This window comes from Mercenaria mercenaria, chromosome 19 (assembly GCF_021730395.1).
Source record: "Mercenaria mercenaria strain notata chromosome 19, MADL_Memer_1, whole genome shotgun sequence".
Taxonomy (NCBI): domain Eukaryota; kingdom Metazoa; phylum Mollusca; class Bivalvia; order Venerida; family Veneridae; genus Mercenaria; species Mercenaria mercenaria.
The window spans coordinates 23,456,425-23,479,432 of NC_069379.1; the positions used below are offsets into that span (position 1 = coordinate 23,456,425).

General features: G+C 37.1%; 1 protein-coding gene across 2 annotated transcripts in view; it reads right to left on the bottom strand.

Annotated features, from left to right (window-relative positions):
• LOC123542307 (multidrug resistance-associated protein 1-like) overlaps positions 1-21,255 on the bottom strand; it is a 127,627-nt gene extending 106,372 nt beyond the window's left edge. For both annotated transcript variants that reach the window (XM_053532148.1, XM_053532147.1), the window contains exons 1-9: positions 21,103-21,255; positions 16,728-16,901; positions 16,174-16,308; positions 15,671-15,799; positions 14,285-14,392; positions 12,984-13,045; positions 11,340-11,474; positions 4,651-4,777; positions 2,034-2,152 (exon numbers count right to left, since the gene is read on the bottom strand). In XM_053532148.1, the coding sequence (XP_053388123.1) occupies positions 2,034-2,152; positions 4,651-4,777; positions 11,340-11,474; positions 12,984-13,045; positions 14,285-14,392; positions 15,671-15,799; positions 16,174-16,308; positions 16,728-16,901; positions 21,103-21,147 (1,034 nt within the window). In that variant the 5' untranslated portion in view covers positions 21,148-21,255. The remainder of the gene's footprint in view (positions 1-2,033; positions 2,153-4,650; positions 4,778-11,339; positions 11,475-12,983; positions 13,046-14,284; positions 14,393-15,670; positions 15,800-16,173; positions 16,309-16,727; positions 16,902-21,102) is intronic.
• Between the last annotated feature and the right edge of the window lie 1,753 nt (positions 21,256-23,008).

Genomic DNA, 23,008 nt, shown 5'->3' on the forward strand with positions numbered 1-23,008 from the left:
TATTATGTTGAAATTTCAATGAATCGACAGAATGACCCCCCAGGTCTTTTTAACTTTCTTCATACTTCATAGAAAAATAATTGTACATATACTGCGATTTATTTCGAATTTCTACATACCAACTTTCATTTTCGAATAAAATGAAATAGTTTCAGTGCTTTTTAAAAGAAATTAAAATGTTCACTTTCCTTAGTATTGGACCTTTAACACAGACACGATCTAATGCATAACTCTATTCGTACTAAAGTATACTAGTTCACACAGACACGATGTACTGTATTCCTCTATTCGTACTAAAGTATATTAGTTCACACAGACACGATCTACTGTATTCCTCCGTTTGTACTAAAGTATACTAGTTCACACAGACACGATCTACTGTAATCCTCCATTCGTACTAAAGTATACTAGTTCACACGGTCACGATCTACTGTATCCCTCCGTTCGTACTAAAGTATACTAGTTCACTCGGACACGATCTACTGTATTCCTCCATTCGTACTAAAGTATACTAGTTCACACAGTCACCTACTGTATTCCTCCATTCGCACTAAAGTATATTAGTTCACACAGTCACGATCTACTGTATTCCTCCATTCGTACTAAAGTATATTAGTTCACACACTGTGACAGTCACGATCTACTGTTTTCCTCCGTTCGTACTAAAGTATACTAGTTCACTCGGACACGATCTACTGCATTCCTCTATTCGTACTAAAGTATACCAGTTCACACAGTCACCATCTACTGCATTCCTCCATTCGTACTAAAGTATATTAGTTCACACAGTCACCATCTACTGTATTCCTCCATTCGTACTAAAGTATATTAGTTCACACAGTCACGATCTACTGTATTCCTCCATTCGTACTAAAGTATATTAGTCCACACAGTCACCATCTACTGTATTCCTCCATTCGTACTAAAGTATATTAGTTCACACAGTCACGATCTACTGTATTCCTCCATTCGTACTAAAATATATAAGTTCACACAGTCACGATCTACTGTATTCCTCCATTCGTACTAAAGTATACCAGTTCACACAGTCACCATCTACTGCATTCCTCCATTCGTACTAAAGTATATTAGTTCACACAGTCATGATCTACTGTATTCCTCCGTTCATGCTAAAGTATACTAGTTCACACAGTCACGACCTACTGTATTCCTCCGTTCGTACTAAAGTATAGTTCACTCAGACACGATCTACTGCATTCCTCCATTCGAACTAAAGTATACTAGTTCACATAGTCACCACCTACTGTATTCCTCCATTCGTACTAAAGTATACTAGTTCACACAGTCACGATCTACTGTATGATTCCATTTCTCTAAGATATACCAATTTGCGCTATCACTGACTACCATTTGATTCGACTAAAAAGTTAACAATAATTTGGCAACCAAACATACCTTTGACCTAATGGACAATTATGGTGCAAACTAGAGGAAACACAAAGTAGGACAAAAGAGTGCAAACAATCATACCCGAAAACACAGTAGGCCAAGATTGCGCACACCAGCATACCTGAGAACTAAAGGAAGCGCACAGTAGTCCAAAACTGTGCACACTAGCATACCTGAGAACGAAAAGGAAGCACACAGTAGGCCAAAATGGTGCACACTAGCATACATGAGAACTAAAGGAAGCACACAGTAAACCAAAACTGTGCACACTAGCATACCTGAGAACTAGAATTAGTTGAAGTACGCTGTACATCATGATTTTGCAAAGTAAAGTATTACCTGAGAACTAGTGGAAGCATATGGCAATTATGCAAACTGGTATACCTGAGAACTAGAACCAGCGGAATCACACATGAGACCAAGATTGTGCAAACAAGTGAACCAGTGTACTGGTAAAGGCACACATTAAATCATGTGCAAAGTAGTCCACCAGAGTATATAATTGCGGAAGCATACAATAGTTTATGTGCAAGTATATGTAGGAGCATACAGTAGATCATGTATAAACTACTAAGCATAATATTATGTGGAATGATACATAAGACAATGATATTTTAGTATACCTGAGTATAAGCGGAAGAGAACAGTACGTGATGAGTGAAAACCAGCTGTAGAAAAGGAACTCTAGTAACTCGAACCAGTTTTCCAATAGCACCACCTTCAACAGATTTGCTCGACCACTCTGAAATAACATCAATAAATATCAACTAGAGCTATCACTAGAGATGATAAACCCCACCGGCTTGAATACAGGTAAGATAAATGTGGTGATCATGGCCTTTGACCTCAAAATGTTGACCTTTAACCTAATGACCAGGTTTGTGCACAGTGCATATCCCTTTGATAAGGTCAATAACTGAAGCTTGTTTTCAGAAAATCCTTCTAGTGGGGATATAAGATATTCCTACACACAAAATAAAACTATTTGACCTTGAACTCCAACAGTGACATAGAAATTTGATATAAATGTCTGGACTATTCTTGATTCTCATCGTATTACCACGGTGAACATTTAAAGTCATTAGCAAGTCTAACAAGAGGGCCATGATGGCCCTATATCGCTAACCTGAGTTAAGTTGCTTATTTGAACAAATTTCTTTGCAAAAGCTTCAAACACAAGAAAGTCGGTCAGTAGGTCAGTAGGTCATATTCATGATCACTGAAAGTCAGTTTTAAGATTGGTGTGCAAAACTGTACATGTCATCCAAATTTCATGGCTGTATCTTAAAAAACAAGAAAGTAGGTCAGTAGGTCAGGTCACAGTCTGGTGACCTTTATCACTTGGGGTCGTCTAGGAAATATGATCTCATATTTTTTTAAGTATTTATTCCTATATAACTCATATATCAAGTGACCCCTGGGGCGGGGCTTCTTTTCACCCCAGGGGCATAATTTGAACAATCTTGTTAGAGATCAACTAGGCAATGATACATACAAAATATCAAAGGCATAGGCCTTGAACTTTCAGACAAGAAGATTTTTTAAAGTTTTTTCCTATATAAATCTATGTAAAACTTGGGACACCCAGGGCAGGGTCTCTTTCACCCCACGGACATAATTTTGGTAGTAGACCACTAGGCAATGCTACATACCAAATATCAAAAGCCTAGGTCTTGTGGTTTCAGACAAGAAGATTTTAAAAGTTTTTTTCCTATACAAGTCTATATAAATCATGTGACGCCCCTGGGCGGGGCCATATTTCATCCTAGGGAGATCATTTGAACAATCTTGGTAGAGGCCACAATATGATGCTACATACCAAATATCAAAGCCCTAGGCTCTTTTGTTTTTGACAAGAAGATTTTCAAAGCTTTTCCCTATACAAGTCTATAGAAACAATGTGACCCCCAGGGTGGGGCCATATTATATCCTAGGGGGAAAATTTGAACAATCTTTGTAGAGGCCCACTAGATGATGCTACATACTAAATATCAAAGCCCTTGGCCTTATGGTTTTGGACAAGAAGATTTTCAAAGTTTTTCCCTATATAAGTCTATATAAACCATGTGACCAAAGCCCTAGGCCTTGTGGTTTTGGACGAGAAGATTTTTTAAGTTTTTCCTTTCGGTTGCCATGGCAACCAGAGTTCTGTACGGAATTCAATTTTTTGAATAATTTTTAAAGAGGACCATCCAAGGATCATCCCTGTGAAGTTTTATCAAAATTGGCTCGGTGGTTTAGGAGGAGATGTTGTTTAAAGGAAAGTGTGGACGGACGCCGGACGGTGAGCGATCACAATAGCTCACTCTGAGCCTTTGGCTCAGGTGAGCTAAAAAGTAAATCTATTTGAACTTTGGCCTCCTGTTGTGTCGTTGACCTTAAACCTAGTGATCTGAATTGTAAACAGTTGCTGCTAGTTTTATGAAAGTCCTAACAGCAGTACGGACACGAAATTAATACTTGACCTCTAAATCTGACCTTGACCTTGCATATTAGTGACCTGTCCGCTGTATTATCATTGTAAATATTTAATATAACGGATATGCTAGACTCATATATAGCCCCCGTATGCTTTGTATATATGAACACCAGTTTGTTTAGCTATTTGAGAAAAATATATCTAGAAGGATCAGCCATCTACACACTTGGTACAAAAACATACATGGAGGGTATTGCATGCCACAATACAAATTGCATAGAGGATAATTGTTGGTTTCGGTGTAATATCACGTTATAATTTCACCGAGTGGGCACCAAAAGTGATATTTTCACGAGTGGCGCAGCCACGAGTGAAAATAACAACTTTTGGTGTTCACGAGTGAAATTACCGTGATATTACATCGATACCAACAATTTTTCTGTTTATTTTATGTCTAAAACTCTACTTTTGTTGTGTTTATTTCAATAAAATGTCGAAATTTGCGGGAAATTTTATCAGGAAGCATCGCAAAGATGACGTCATTTTAACGACGTCATCGTCATATTGTTTCCGGCTTTCAGTACGCTCGGTAAACTTTTTGACGTTAATCCGGGTATCAGATTTGATAATTTTCACTGAGTGGCCAGTGAGTTTATCAGGATATAATTCACCGTTATATTTCGATAAACCACCGAAAAACATAAAATAAAATATAATATTTTTGTAGATGTGTATGAAATTTGATTAATATACTGTTAGAATTATGAAGATATTGCAAAAACTATTCAGGGTGCGTTAGGAGTTTTGATTAATATACTTACTTTAGTGTTTTTCTTTTGTTCTTGCCTTTCTCCCTGTGACAATAACGGTGTACACTCAGAGTTGCAGGATGTCGACAGATCGCCAACGGGCTCAACAATAACGCTCACATTATCTCTTCTCTCAGTTCTATATTAAAAAGTAATAATGGAAGTTATTTACAAGGATCATTCCTAGCATTCTGGTAAACCAAGCATCGCAGCATGGTCATGTAGGAAGCAAGATTTCAATACAGCAAATGTAGCAAGCAACGCTGCATCGTGGTCATGTCAGAATGCAAGATTTCAATACAGCAAATGCAGCATGCAACCCCGCAGCATGGTCACGTCAGAAAGCAATATTTCAATACAGCAAATGTAGCATGCAACATCGCAGCATGGTCATGTCAGAAAGCAAGTTTTCAATACAGCAAATGCAGCATGCAACATCGCAGCATGGACATGTCAGAAAGCAAGTTTTCAATACAGCAAATGCAGCATGCAACATCGCAGCATGGTCATGTCAGAAAGCAAATTTTCAATACAACCAATGCAGCATGCAACATCACAGCATGGTCATGTCAGGAAGCAAGATTTCAATACAGCAAATGCAGCATGCAACACCGCATCACTGTCGTGTCAGAATGCAATATTTCAATACAGCAAATGCAGCATGCAACCCCGCAGCCTGGTCATGTCAGAAAGCAAGATTTCAATACAGCAAATGCAGCATATAAAACCGCATCATGGTCATATCAGGAAGCAAGATTTCAATACAGCAAATGTAGCATGCAACGCCGCAGCATGGTCATGTCAGGAAGCAAGATTTCAATACAGCGAATGTAGCAGGCAACGCTGCAGCATGGTCATGTCAGAAAGCAATATTTCAATAAAGCAAATGCAGCATGCAACATCGCAGCATGGTCATGTCAGAAAGCAAGTTTTCAATACAGCAAATGCAGCATGCAACACCGCAGCATGGTCATGTCAGAAAGCAAGTTTTCAATACAGTAAATACAGCACGCAACACCGCAGCATGGTCATGTCAGAAAGCAAGTTTTCAATACAGCAAATACAGCACGCAACATCGCAGCATGGTAATGTCAGAAGACAAGTTTTCAATACAGCAAATGCAGCACGCAACATCGCAGCATGATCATGTCAGAAGGAAAGTTTTCAATACAGCATGCAACATCACAGCATGGTCATGTCAGAAAGCAAGTTTTCAATACAGCAAATACAGCATGTGACATCGCAGCATGGACATGTCAGAAGGCAAGTTTTCAAAACAGCAAATACAGCATGCAACACCGCAGCATGATCATGTCAGAAAGCAAGTTTTCAATACAGCCAATGCAGCATGCAACATCACAGCATGGACATGTCAGAAAGCAAGTTTTCAATACAACAAATACAGCATGCAACATCGCAGCATGGTCATGTCAGAAAGCAAGTTTTCTATACAGCAAATACAGCATGCAACATCACAGCATGGCCATTACTGAAAGCAAGTTTTCGATACAGCAAATACAGCATGCAACATCACAGCATGGACATGTCAGAAAGCAAGTTTTCGATACAGCAAATACAGCATGCAACATCACAGCATGGCCATTTCTGAAAGCAAGTTTTCGATACAGCAAATACAGAATGCAATATCACAGCATGGCCATTTCTGAAAGCAAGTTTTTAATACAGCAAATACAGCATGCAACACCGCAGCATGGCCATTTCAGAAAGCAAGGTTTCAATACAGTTAATACAGCATGCAACGCTGCATCATGGTCATGTCAGAAAGCAAGATTTCGATACAGCAAATGTAGCATGCAACACCGCAGCATGGTCATGTCAGAAAGCAGGATTTCGATACAGCAAATGTAGCATGCAACACCGCATCATGGTCATGTCAGAAAGAAAGATTTCAATGCAGCAAATACAGCATGCAACATCGCAGCATGGTCATGTCAGAAAGCAAGATTTCAATACAGCAAATACAGAATGCAATCACAGCATGACAGCAGAAGCAATTTCAATACAGCAAATACAGCATGCAACACCGCAGCATGGTCATGTCAGAAAGCAAGATTTCAAACAGCAAATGCAGCATGCAACACCGCAGCACGGTCATGTCAGAAAGCAAAATTTCAATACAGCAAATGCAGCATGCAACATCACAGCATGGACATGTCAGAAAGCAATATTTCAATACAGCGAATGCAGCATGCAACATCGCATTTCAATACAGCAGATACAGAATGCAACATCACAGCATGGTCATGTCAGAAAGCAAGATTTCAATACAGCAAATGAAGCATGCAACATCACAGCATGGACATGTCAGAAGGCAAGTTTTCAATACAGCAAATGCAGCATGCAACACCGCATTTCAATTCAGTAAATAAGCATGCAACACCGCATCATGGTCATGTCAGAAAACAAGATTTCAATACAGCAAATACAGAATGCAACATCACAGCATGGACATGTCAGAAAGCAATATTTCAATACAGCAAATACAGCATGCAACATCACAGCACGGTCATGTCAGAAAGCAAGATTTCAATACAGCAAATGCAGCATGCAACATCACAGCACGGTCATGTCAGAAAGCAAGATTTCAATACAGCAAATGCAGCATGCAACATCACAGCATGGTCATGTCAGAAAGCAAGATTTCAATATAGCAAATGCAGCATGCAACACCGCATTTCAATTCAGTAAATGCAGCATGTAACATCACAGCATGGTCATGTCAGAAAGCAAGATTTCAATACAATAAATGCAGCATGCAACATCGCAGCATGGTCATGTCAGAAAACAAGATTTCAATACAGCAAGTGCAGCATGCAACATCGCATCATGGTCATGTCAGAAAGCCAGATTTCAATACAACAAATGCAGCATGCAACACCGCATTTCAATACAGTAAATGCAGCATGCAACCTCACAGCATGGTCATGTCAGAAAGCAAGATTTCAATACAGCAAATGCAGCATGCATCAACGCATTTCAATACAGTAAATGCAGCATGCAACATCACAGCATGGTCATGTCAGAAAGCAAGATTTCAATACAGCAAATGCAGCATGCAACATCACAGCACGGTCATGTCAGAAAGCAAGATTTCAATACAGCAAATGCAGCATGCAACGACGCATTTCAATTCAGTAAATACATTATGTAACATCACAGCATGGTCATGTCAGAAAGCAATATTTCAATACAGTAAGTGCAGCATACAACATCGCAACATGGTCATGTCAGAAAGCAAGATTTCAATACAGCAAATGGAGCATGCAACACCGCATTTCAATACAGTAAATGCAGCATGCAACATCACAGCATGGTCATGTCAGAAAGCAAGATTTCAATACAGCAAATGCAGCATGCAACATCACAGCATGGTCATGTCAGAAAGCAAGATTTCAATACAGCAAATGCACCATGCAACATCACAGCATGGTCATGTCAGAAAGCAAGATTTCAAAACAGCAAATGGAGCATGCAACACCGCATTTCAATACAGTAAATGCAGAATGCAACATCACAGCATGGTCATGTCAGAAAGGAAGATTTCAATACAGCAAATGCAGCATGCAACATCACAGCATGGTCATGTCAGAAAGCAAGATTTCAATACACCAAATGCAGCATGCAACATCACAGGATGGTCATGTCAGAAAGCAAGATTTCAATACAGCAAATGCAGCATGCAACATCACAGCATGATCATGTCAGAAAGCAAGATTTCAATACAGCAAATGCAGCATGCACCACCGCATTTTAATTCAGTAAATGCAGCATGTAACATCACAGCATGGTCATGTCAGAAAGCAAGATTGCAATACAGCAAATGCAGCATGCAACATCACTGCATGGTCATGTCAGAAAACAAGTTTTCAATACAGCGAATGCAGCATGCAACACCGCATCATGGTCATGTCAGAAAGCAAGATTTCAATACAGCAAATGCAGCATGCAACATCACTGCATGGTCATGTCAGAAAGCAAAATTTCAATACAGCAAATGCAGCATGCAACATCACAGCATGGACATGTCAGAAAGTAATATTTCAATACAGCGAATGCAGCATGCAACATCGCATTTCAATACAGCAGATACAGAATGCAACATCACAGCATGGTCATGTCAGAAAGCAAGATTTCAATACAGCAAATGAAGCATGCAACATCACAGCATGGACATGTCAGAAGGCAAGTTTTCAATACAGCAAATGCAGCATGCAACACCGCATTTCAATTCAGTAAATAAGCATGCAACAACGCACCATGGTCATGTCAGAAAACAAGATTTCAATACAGCAAATACAGAATGCAACATCACAGCATGGACATGTCAGAAAGCAATATTTCAATACAGCAAATACAGCATGCAACATCACAGCACGGTCATGTCAGAAAGCAAGATTTCAATACAGCAAATGCAGCATGCAACATCACAGCACGGTCATGTCAGAAAGCAAGATTTCAATACAGCAAATGCAGCATGCAACATCACAGCATGGTCATGTCAGAAAGCAAGATTTCAATATAGCAAATGCAGCATGCAACACCGCATTTCAATTCAGTAAATGCAGCATGTAACATCACAGCATGGTCATGTCAGAAAGCAAGATTTCAATACAATAAATGCAGCATGCAACATCGCAGCATGGTCATGTCAGAAAACAAGATTTCAATACAGCAAGTGCAGCATGCAACATCGCATCATGGTCATGTCAGAAAGCCAGATTTCAATACAGCAAATGCAGCATGCAACACCGCATTTCAATACAGGAAATGCAGCATGCAACCTCACAGCATGGTCATGTCAGAAAGCAAGATTTCAATACAGCAAATGCAGCATGCATCAACGCATTTCAATACAGTAAATGCAGCATGCAACATCACAGCATGGTCATGTCAGAAAGCAAGATTTCAATACAGCAAATGCAGCATGCAACATCACAGCACGGTCATGTCAGAAAGCAAGATTTCAATACAGCAAATGCAGCATGCAACGACGCATTTCAATTCAGTAAATACATTATGTAACATCACAGCATGGTCATGTCAGAAAGCAATATTTCAATACAGTAAATGCAGCATACAACATCGCATCATGGTCATGTCAGAAAGCAAGATTTCAATACAGCAAATGGAGCATGCAACACCGCATTTCAATACAGTAAATGCAGCATGCAACATCACAGCATGGTCATGTCAGAAAGCAAGATTTCAATACAGCAAATGCAGCATGCAACATCACAGCATGGTCATGTCAGAAAGCAAGATTTCAATACAGCAAATGCACCATGCAACATCACAGCATGGTCATGTCAGAAAGCAAGATTTCAAAACAGCAAATGGAGCATGCAACACCGCATTTCAATACAGTAAATGCAGAATGCAACATCACAGCATGGTCATGTCAGAAAGGAAGATTTCAATACAGCAAATGCAGCATGCAACATCACAGCATGGTCATGTCAGAAAGCAAGATTTCAATACACCAAATGCAGCATGCAACATCACAGGATGGTCATATCAGAAAGCAAGATTTCAATACAGCAAATGCAGCATGCACTCACGCATGATCATGTCAGAAAGCAAGATTTCAATACAGCAAATGCAGCATGCACCACCGCATTTTAATTCAGTAAATGCAGCATGTAACATCACAGCATGGTCATGTCCGAAAGCAAGATTGCAATACAGCAAATGCAGCATGCAACATCACTGCATGGTCATGTCAGAAAACAAGTTTTCAATACAGCGAATGCAGCATGCAACACCGCATCATGGTCATGTCAGAAAGCAAGATTTCAATACAGCAAATGCAGCATGCAACATCACTGCATGGTCATGTCAGAAAGCAAGATTTCAATACAGCAATTGCAGCACGCAACACCGCATCATGGTCATGTCAGAAAACAAGATTTCAATACAGCAATTGCAGCACGCAACACCCTAGCATGGTTATGTCAGAAAGCAATATTTCAATATTGCGAATACAGCATGCAACCCCACAGCATGGTTATGTCAGAATGCAAGATTTCAATATAGCAAATGTAGCATGCAACACCGCAGCATGATCATGTCAGAATGCAATATTTCAATATTGCGAATGCAGCATGCAACCCCGCAGCATGGTCATGTCAAAATGCAAGATTTCAATACAGCAAAGGTAGCATGCAACATCACAGCATGATCATGTCAGATTGCAAGATTTCAATATAGCGAATGCAGCATGCAACATCACAGCATGATCATGTCAGATTGCAAGATTTCAATACAGCGAATGCAGCATGCAACATCACAGCATGATCATGTCAGATTGCAAGATTTCAATACAGCGAATGCAGCATGCAACACCGCATCATGGTCATGTCAGAAAGCAAGATTCCAATACAGCAAATGCAGCATGCATCCTCGCAGCATGGTCATGTCAGGAAGCAAGATTTCAATATAGCAAATGTAGCATGCAACCTCGCAGCATGGTCATGTCAGAATGCAAGATTTCAATATTGGGAATGCAGCATGCAACACCGCATCATGGTCATGTCAGAATGCAATATTTCAATATTGCGAATGCAGCATGCAACACCGCATCATGGTCATGTCAGAATGCAATATTTCAATATAGAAAGAACAAAACAGCATTAACGATCAATCAAGGAAGAAACGTCTGTGAAGTGTAAAAAGATAAATGCCTTTCTCTCTTCTTTTCTATTTCTCTTTTCCACCTCATCTCTAGCCGTGTACCAATCAGTGATGACTGCAAACTGTAGGTCTGATTCCACATTGTTTCACGCTGAAAGGTTTTCTTGTAAACAGAATACACTAAACTGAAAAAAAAATCATGAAACTGGAAATAATAATTCATAGCGTAAAAGAAATCTTCGTAATTTTAATTGTCGAAATGGATAAACAAAACATCAAACTATTAAGGCTATTATTAGACGCCGAGATTGCAAGCAGCAGTTGATTTAATGATTTTATCCAGCATTTATTAATTTAAAAATGGTATGACAACATTCAATGATAAAATCGACATTTAATGACATCATTGATGAAAATAAAAAAGAAATTAAATTCCAGTTAATTCCGAATCGAAATTCTTTACCAAACGCAGCCAAGCAATCACATCTGCTTTGCTACATCATGTACATACCAAAATAACTGGATCGCTTTTTTTTTATTAACACTTCAAAACATTTTGAGGTAATTTCACATGAATAAATTTGACACTAATTTTAATAAACAAATGCTGGGTCAATTTTGACGTGCACTTGTTCTTTGTAAGTTAAATCGACTTTTATCATATACCTACATAAATTCTGCCAAACATTAGGGTTGTATTTCACAAGCAGATATGTGTAGGCCCAAAAAAAAATCCGTATTATACCTTTTGTGTAGTATGTTGCCGGACTACTTTCATTTAATATGCATGAGCTGACACAGATATATAAATAGCGCACACAAAAACATCACTCATTTCATTTTAACATCAACAAATATGGATAGCAAGTAAACAAAACAAAAAGGTGGAGGTATATAATCAAAGGGTTATTATAACAGTAGTTCAATCAGGGATTTCATATTCGGCTCTCGTGGATTGTGAAAAGACGGATCACACTCGGCTCTTGTGCGCCTCGTGAGATCCGATCTGGCAAAATCCACTCGAGCCGAATAACAGCATCTCAGATCGAGCCACTTGCACCAGAACAGAAAGAAAATGCCTCTGTAAAATTTATACCTTACCCGTAGGTATTCTATAGAATAACTAGGGGTAGGGTATAACATGTACAGAGGCATTTTCTTTCTGTTCTGGTGCCAGTGGATCGAGCTACAGTTAAAATAACCCTATTATATTTGTATATACAGGATGTGAATAGCATGAAATACAGCACGACCTGCACGAGGTGACAACGGTCATGCGTCAGGTAGCTTTGAAATAAACTACTGCGCTAGATAATTGAAAAACAAGCTGCAAGACAAGTTTGTCACATAAGGATGCGGCGTTGTAATTATTTTCAGTACATTGTCAATCAACAATTCGTAGCATTAGATGATCATTCATGATAACCCAGACCTCGACTCGTTGGCCACCTGGAAGCTGCTGCTCCGAGCATAAGATGAAGAAAAAAATGTTTGGCATATAAATCCAATGTTGTAAATCATAATGTTTGCATGGAATGCCGTCCCTCTTAGTAACATTTTTCAAACAATTATGTTTTATTAAAAGCATTCGATATTTGTAACAATCTAACTGAAACACATAAAACAGCATCGCAAAAATAAAACATATATATATATTTATAAATAATATAACTTTAACTTGTTAATCTTGATACCTGGTCATCCACGTGTATGTGATCCGGTTGAGAGTGGAAGCATGGTCTTGCGGACATGGAACCTGTTCGTTCAATAGGTAGCAAAATACACGACTTTTAATATGTAGTACAAAATACCAATTCTAGTTAAATAGAGGCATGCAGTCTACTATGTACATTTCTGTCAAGTCAACAAAATTCCATAGATTCCACATGGACAATTTTGGTAAGATTGGTCAACCAAAACAGCAAACATAATATGAATTTTGAACTGCAGTACATGCAGAATGCAATAAATAAACGTACGTTACATTTCACAAATGTTCTGAATAACGCACAATTTTTCTTGCTAATAACTTAAATTCTTCTTGAAGCAAGCATTTCTTAAAACGTCTAAAATGCATAATAATGTCAAAAAAAAATATACCAACGAGCGAAAAACAGGAGAATAAAGACAATAAAGTCTCTAAGATGAGGACATGGTTTTTGTGTAATACTTAACCATTTCGAGAAAATCTAATGTCTTCATCTCTATTTTCTTATTAAAAGATATTTGCTCGTCTGATAATATCTTTTATTTAAATTTGGTTTTTAAAGTGGGCGAAGGTTAAAAAAAGAATAGAATTAAAGATATGTTCGGATTTTCCTCATTTTCTATATTCCTTTGATATTTGTCATTGATAACTGTAAATACAAATTTCAGAAATGTACGGTGTGAAGTATAACGGTTAGAGAGGGATCAAGTATGGAAAAAACATTAGTGCAAGGTGACTGTCATTTATTAACCACTAAGTCTATAGTTCGAGAAACAATAATCAAAATTTGAATATCTGTCCGATGTCAAATGGCTACTTTTATTTACTCTTAGATAATAAAACTGTAAAGTACCAAAACATTCATATATGGTACCCAGCATGTAAGGACTTAAGCATATACTACGATATATCAATGTATGACCTACGTAGCAAGCCACAGAGCCTTTCCAGATATGGTGAAAACAGTGAAATGTTGTAAGTTCTAACACTACCTGGTTCTATGACCTCTCCTCAAAATCTAGAGCTATCCATGTCCCAAATCTAAGTAAAACTCGTAACTACACGTTTATGTAGGGATTATCTACAGTTCCTAAACTGGGTCTACATAAGAAACATATCTTTGGTCAGGACCTGTACATCTACGATTGTTTCTAAGGGCCTACTAAGTCAAAATTTCGAGTAAGTATCTAGAAATTGAGTTAATAATTAACATACACTAATGTTCTGCTATAGTTTAGTTATGTAAAACCTAACATTGGCCCAATACCTAAACTGGCAGTCTCTTACCTTGTCAGAAGGAAGTAGTCCGGCTTTGTCAGAGAAACAGTGCACTATAAACTGGACGACGACAAAGGCATAATAAATGTAGAATACCACATGTGTAACGCAGTAAAGCTGAAATCATAAAATCGTTAGCTGTATTTCTTCAGTTATTTCAGAAGTCATATTGGGTGCAAGTTAGCTGTATTTCTTCAGTTATTACAGAAGTCATATTGGGTGCAAGTTAGCTGTATTTCTTCAGTTATTACAGAAGTCATATTGGGTGCAAGTTAGCTGTATTTCTTCAGTTATTACAGAAGTCATACTGGGTGCAAGTTAGCTGTATTTCTTCAGTTATTACAGAAGTCATATTGGGTGCAAGTTAGCTGTTTTTCTTCAGTTATTACAGAAGTCATATTGGGTGCAAGTTAGCTGTATTTCTTCAGTTATTACAGAAGTCATACTGGTGCAAGTTAGCTGTATTTCTTCAGTTATTACAGAAGTCATACTGGGTGCAAGTTAGCTGTATTTCTTTAGTATTTCAGAGTCATACTGGTGCAAGTTAGCTGTATTTCTCAGTATTACAGAAGTCATACTGGGTGCAAGTTAGCTGTATTTCTTCAGTTATTTCAGAAGTCATACTGGGTGCAAGTTAGCTGTATTTCTTCAGTTATTTCAGAAGTCATACTGGGTGCAAGTTAGCTGTATTTCTTCAGTTATTTCAGAAGTCATATTGGGTGCAAGTTAGCTGTATTTCTTCAGTTATTACAGAAGTCATATTGGGTGCAAGTACTCATATCATTAATATATATTTACATGCGACTGTGGAGATTCAAGTGAGGAAAATGTTACTTCTGGAAACAAAATTGTTACCGAGTTATTTACAAATTGATAAGAAGATTACTTTTTCCAGTAAGGAAAGGTACAGCTGTATAATACAAATATAGCGAAACAGAACAAAGGAATTACGTTCAATTTTTTAAAGGGTTTTCCTCCACTTAGAGAATTGCTGATTTATGCACTCTACAGCTGACTTCAAACACATTCCGCTTCCGCTCAGATGTAATTTTCAATCGTTATTCTAGCAGCTAGAATGATGAAATAAAATCCCGAATCCCGAGGGTTGTAAAGACCATTTGTCACATCGTACGACCGGTGCTTTTTATAAACCAGTGTCAGTAAGCAATTGAAAAAAGCTCCCACCTTCTCGAATTTTAATTGAATTCCGCCATTTTGTATCCGGAACAAACATTTTCCTCACTTGAACCTCCCCAGGTGAGTCTACACTTGCAACTCCACGTGAAACATCAACGTGTTAGGTCAGAAATAGCAAACAGTTTTTTTTACATTTTCTGGACATGTTTTAGGTACGTTTACGCGTCTAAGATTTTACATACATCTGATGTACTGTACCTGTGAAATTAGATATGAATAAAATCTGAACGATTCCGTCGTGATGAGTAGGAACCAGAAAGCAAACAGTACACCGGAAGTTCTTATTCCATGACGCTTTTGTACCTCGATCAGAAGGGTCGCCAGTAACTGTAAAATATATAAATATATTTGTTGGTCAATGAGTTAAATGTTACGTTATAGGACGATAAGTGTTGAGATAAGAAATGCAAGAAAGGACAGATGCAAGTGATAACAATCTTTCTTTACAATCGTGCTAAAACAAATTAGTATAAACAAAACAGTATAATTGCTTTTGTACTAAAGCAAAAACCATGTTGGTATAGATATACTTTTTGAACAGGCATGTTTTATTATATACAAGGCTCAATGTAATGAGAGAAAGCACAGCGCTGTGTTTGACAAAACGTTCAAATTGACCACTGAGTCAAAAAAAATCATGAAGTCAATCAATACATTTTATATCAGTCAACATACAAACAGTTACAGTAACGATAACTTACCAATGTTCCAGTCCTGACACCCATAGCAACCATGGCGGACAAAGGCAAAGTCTGCAGCCCTTCACACATAGGTCCATACATAAGCCGAAATAAAAAATGTAGCTCCTCTAAACATATCAGAGTGATACACACTGCCTATTAGTAAATACACAATGATATGTACATTATGCATGCTAACATATGTGCATTGCGTAACATCTTCAGTTATTGAATATCATCAACGTTTCCAAACATGTGCACACTATTTAAAAAGAGGTCTATTTTTGTTTGTAAGACATATTTATAAGTTAAATTCCAAAAAACGCCTTATATCTCAAGAACCTATCTGCAAGTTTGAGGAGGAGGAGAATGCCTTTATCTCCAGCTGCAAACATTGATAGTAAAATTCAAAACTAAAACAATGTAATTACTCGCGGTAAGAAATAGACTGACTGTGAAGCATTTTAGTAGGCTAAATCAATTCAATAAAGATTTTGATAAAATTAGTTTATTTTATAGATAGTAAATGGTCGGCTATATCGGAGTTGTTTCTACAAGATTTCTTGAAAACATACAATTTTGACGACATGAATGTGAGAGAATGGCAGAGGTTTTCCACAACATTTCAGCATAAACACGACGAAAGGAGGCGATGCAATCCAAAGAAAACCGCATGTGATCCAGACCGGAAGTGTGTCCAAGAAACAGGAAGTGAGTATCGGCTGATCTTGCAGTAGAATGGTTTTATTCTTTAAAAAAAAAAAACGTTTAATTTGCAATCATTCTCAGTAATAGCAATTATTATTTATGTGTACTGGCCACACCAAATTGATTACCTGTTCGTCGGATTTCCCGCACCAATTTGACGGGAAATGAAAAAAAAAATATTTTAATTTTTTTTTGACCGCCCGCACCTGGCGTATTTATTGCGCTGGGTCGAAATCAGTAGGAACGAAAAAAAAAGGTGGAAATTCCGAAGTTTAAGGTGATGTCACTTTTTGAATTTCCGGTGAATAACAAAAACCAAAGAATATTCAGTTCTTTCCAAAAACTGTTATATTGTGATTCAACCAAATAGTTTCCATTGTCTACCAGAAAGGAACAATTCTTGTTCTTTCCGACGGCGAACCATCAGACAGTGGAAATTTAGAAGACATTCAGTCAAAGCTTAAGAGAGCAAAAGTCACAGTTGTTGGCTGCTACATAACAAAAGAGTCTCAAGTGGAGCCTCGAAGATTATACAGTGTTGCAGACACACTTTGGGAGGACGGTGCTAAGTTTTTGTTTAACTTAAGCTCATATATAGACAGTAAACTAAAACAATAGACATTCATATGTGACGTCGGTGAGCTCAACAAAGCAATTCCAAGCACAAATATTAATGTGGAATGTAAAGTAAGTTACACACAACAATATCCGTCCAAGATACTTTCAAAAACAATGCATTTGCAGAATAGAGAGATAAAAGTAATTTTGACAGCTCGTGAAAACTAATGACAAATTTTGACAGGTATATGATGACTCATGACCTAATTAATTTTTTTTCTGTTATTTCTAACTTCCAGTTTGATTTTCATAAAATGGGTATTCTTTATTGTAGCTTACAACTCGTACATTAAAATAATAAAAGAATATATTGTTACCTCACTGTCGTTTTGTCTATTCATCTCTCGTACGAATTCCTATTGTTTCAGTCATTTGTCAGTAATTAGAGCAACTCACAGTGTTGCAATCATACAAAACACATCCCTTATTTTCACATCGATATTGAGGATTTATCTAATGAGCACATGTATTGGAAACACAATTTCAATACCGACTGTGTATTGTAATAATGCTAAACTATCTCAGCCGTGACATCTCCTTAAACGCACCTAGCTTGTTATTTAGGCCAGCATTTTTTAATTTTCTAGTTTACGGGAGCGCAGACCCTATTTTTGACAAAACGAAATAAAAATAAAAGTCATTTTCAGTACTTTTATTTTCATTTTACCCGCCGACCGTCCATATTTGCTACTGTCAATACAAGACGCATGAAAAATGGCAGCCTGCATGAATGAAATTGTGTAAAATTAAATTAGAAAAAATATACTAGTTAACAGACAATAATCTTTGGAATAAATTGGTAGTGATAACAAGTACTGTAAATGAATTGGAGCTGAGTAGAAATTACAGCTGCTAAAGCTCAACATTGGGAATAATCACGTAAAACTACGAAAAATGACGTTCACTAACAACGCTGTCTAGATGTTGAAAAATCTGGCGTATCCCATGTACGAGATTTGTTGTCTGTATATTATAATTGGACAACGATCAAATTCATGTGGGACTGCCAGAAAAATACCACAATTAATAAAAAGGAAAGACACCAAAGAAATGGCGAAATGGAAGAGCAAACGTGAGTATCAGCTTGTAAAAACATTTTTTTTTCTTTGAAGTATTAAGAGTCTTTTCCTTTGAAGTATTAGGGGTCAGAGAAGAAAAAAATAAGTAATATCACAATTGTTAGTAATTATGTTTAAAACAAACTGCATTTTCAATGTATAATGATTGATGTCCCCTGCAAATGCAAACACGTGATAAAAAGTTCGAACTAGTCCAAATCATTTGACGGTCACAATAATGATTGTTTTATATTTCTGTCGGGCAACCTAACCGAGTGGAGATATTGCGCATATGAAAAGCTTATCTCAATATTCCGAGGATCAAGTCAAATTAGTTTGAATAAAGTTCTAACCAGGTACCCTAACTCAAAAGATAATTATCAAACATGAAACTCCTGGCAATATTCTCATGTCCACTTAAGTATACTAATAAAGAAGACCCATTGAAAGTATGTATGGGACAAACATTCAAGCACTAACTGCCACATGTGCCTTTTACACTGAGGAACACAATAAAATATCCAGTAACAAATGTATTTTCGGACTCCTCACTTACTACGTCCAAGTCCCATTTCAGTGAAGAGTCTTTTCTCCGAAACTGTTGTTTGAGCATCAGCCGATAAGGTTATTTCGTACACATTTTTGCTGAACCAAAATTAAGATTGTTTCGACTTATACAATATAGATGGAAATACACTTTATCTGGTGTTAAACATGGAAGATAGATAGATAGATAAACATGACACAAGCGATAATTACTTTTTTTTTATTTCATCGCTCTTCGCTCGCATCAATAAATGATGATTTGAAAAAAAAATTATTTTTTTTCGCTCGCTCGCCCCAAATATTTTTGAAAAAAATCCGAAGAACAAGACATCAATTTGGTGTGGCCCAGACAATAATATCTAACACACTTATTTTAAAGATATCAAATGCCCATATTTATTTACTTCAACAGTAGAAAATCTTCATAAATATTTTTATCTTTACTATATATCAATTAATCGTATTTATAATTATGTAGATCTACATTCATAAATAAATGTCATAGAAACAGTCTAATAATAAAAAAAATCCTCCAGTACTTTTGTGGTAGCACACATTTATACATGTGTTAAGTTTGTTCGGGTGTACTATTTCAGACCTAATGCAATGTATCGTAATACAGATAAACTTGATAATTCTATTGTTTACAGGACTTATATGTATATAGTAATTGTTCAAATTTTCATATGTTGCATTCAGCTTGAGCGGATTATGCCAAGCCCGGCTTGCTCGAAGCACGAATGCATTGAGAAGGATCCAGGCTTGTAAACTCCACTCGATCCAGACCCTTTTATTAAATACTTCTCTATACTTCTGTTTTAATTTTAGCAATAGAATTACGTTTAAACTCCTCTGAAAAGAGGAACTATTTCTACCAGAGACATAAATACAAACGAAAGAAGCCCAGGCACAAACAAACTACGACTTTAGAGTTCCAACTAGTTAAATACAGACTTTTTGTCAGTTTGTATTTTATTGTACAGATAGATAGATAGATAGATAGATAGATAGAATGTACTTTTATTCCTTCAGTTGTAATACATAATGCATGCATCCAACGGAAAAAAGCAATATCAATTTTTCATGGGCAACCACAAAATACTTTAATTAATTCACCATAACGGGTGACCTTGAGTGCATCAACAGAAATTACCCGTTTAATACATTAAAAACAAAAACAACGAATGTATTACTCTAATAATCTTTATACATACCAGCAAATCTTGAGCGGAAGTAGAAGAAAAACAAGATTTACAGGAATGAAGAGATGCGGGATTATTCCAGATAGTATTTATGTAAATTCCAAAGTAAACATGCAAATTATTACCAAACCTTTTTAAACCTTGAAACGAAAGCGAAACTCAAGATTTGCAGGTCATAGAAAACTTGCAAAATGGAACACATATATCAAGATAGTAGAATAAATAACAAATGAAGAACGTTTTTCTTTAACACAATATTATAAAAGATTACGCGCGCATGTTTATACTCCTATTTAAATTTTAAACAAATTTTCTGTGAGAAAACACAGGCCCTGTTTGAAAACTTTCCTTGCGTGACATTCTGTAAGCTAGCTGTTAAACTCATGTGATTTAGAACTAGCATAGCTCTTATAACGGACGTATCAAAAGGAACACAGTTCTGCGTTTGATTTAGGTAATATGTTTTTGCAACTCAGCTCAGACCGAGAGTGATAAAATTCGAGCGTTTTAAAGAATATCAACATGCCTAAAGTATACCTTCACGGTTATGAACCACGCCTCCTTGTCTTTTGTATGGAGTGAAAAGGAAAGCTAGCTACATCGCATGTATACATAATTATATTCCTTTCGATAAAATGTAGCAGGAGACTCCCTGGAACTTCCAAATTTATACCCGCAATGCCGTCATTGAATCAATATAATCAAAAATGTGTAATATGAATAATCATAAAATATAAAAGCGACTGGATATACCACGAAAACACAAAACAACCCACATAACATATAAATAAAGTTAAAAGTAAGTAATAACAACATACCAGAAACGACAAATTTCCACAAAATTCATAGAACATTGAATCCATTTTATCACAGTAACGTGAATACTTGCTAGCGCTGTAATATATACATACAGCTGTTCGAACCACTGTTACTTATATGCTGTATGAGGGTCTTACAGTGGTCGAAGAAATTCTGATATCTATTGTGATAGGAAATATCAGCTCTTATAACAGATTGTCACATCTAATTCTCCAACAAGTAAAAGGAACGCAACAGCCAGAATTATCGCGACGGTCAGGAGTTAAAAATATGCGCAACCACATAACAGACTAATGTGGAAAAATATCAGAAATCTTAAACCCTTAGGTAGGGCCTTTCACATGGTGGTGTTATAGTACCGGAAATTACCAACAGAAACTAGTTTGATTGTTTTGATATCCGTGCTTCTATTTTATGATGCTTAATTAAGATGCATATCATGTGTGAAAAATAACCAGATAAACAAAATTTTACATATGATTAAACGCATTTTGAGACAGACTGTACCATGTGTACTGTACGTGATAGACCAGGTAAATATTTGTATCACAGTCATGATTATCTCTGCAAAAAAGGTAGATGAAAATACTACGCTTGACTTATATGTACCATAGGCGTAGGTTATATATGAAACTAAAGGCCGGTAGCTACTAACGCCGGTGTAATGAAGTATTTCGACCCCCATAGAATAACGGCCCCCCGGTCATTATTCTATAGAAAATGTGACTCTTTTCCTGTAAAATATTGACTCCCCTTATAAAAAACTGACTCCCTTTGAAAACTCTATAGAATAACGACCCCCGGTCATTATTCTATAGAAAAACTGACCCCTCCAAGTAAATTACTGACTCCCTAAAGATGACTCCCTTCGAATCTCATAGAATAACGACCCCGGTTATTATTCTATAGAAAAAGTGACTCCTTCCATGTAAAATACTCACTGCCGAAATTACTACATTCGAACTCTCATACAATATCGATTCCCGGACATTATTCTATTTAACAAAGTTACTCTTTCCGTGTAAAACACCGGCTCCTAAAAAGACTTTCGACGATAATATCTATTAAAAAGTGATCCCCACCAAACCTAACGGACAATTATACTAGATCTACAACTCTAATACCCTCCATTGCCAATAGTTAACATTTTGATTGTACTACTACTACCGGTGCCGCTACTTCTATTGCTATTACTACATGTACTTCTTCTTCTACTACTACTTCTACTACTACTTCCACTACTACTGCTACTACTGATACTACTATACCTGCTTCCACTAATACGTCTTGTACATCTACCTCTTCTTCTCCTGCTGCTGTTGTTGCTGTCACTTATTCCTCTGCTGCTGCTGCTGCTGCTGCTGCTGCTGCTGCTGCTGCTGCTGCTACTGCAACTGCCACTACCACTGCCACTATAGCCTGGGATTCAGGCGTTGATATTTTTTGCTTTGTCATAACATACGCGCTATTTCATAATATATGAGCAAGTTACTGTTACCGGCTCGTTTAGTTTCTGATAGTATCAATAGTGTCGATTTGCAGAACAGAAACACGTAAAATCGAGACTGGAACCCAGGCTACTGCCACTACTACTACTACTACTACTACTACTACTACTTTCTATTGTTGCCGCTACCGTACTTTACTGCCACTGCTAAGTATTGCAACTTCTATTAATACTAAATTCTATGCTAGCAGTTTCTTGAGCAGTTTTCTTCTGAAGAATTACTTCATACCGAAGTTTGCAGGGATTATTGACACTGATGTGTTTTGTGAACGTATTGTGAATTGTTATTTTCCTGAAAAAAATGTATACATCAAGATAGAAATAGAAATCCCTTTTCCCGTTGCGGAATGCTCTGATTTCTGTGTCAAGTGATGGTATATGGGGCTAATGGTCAAACG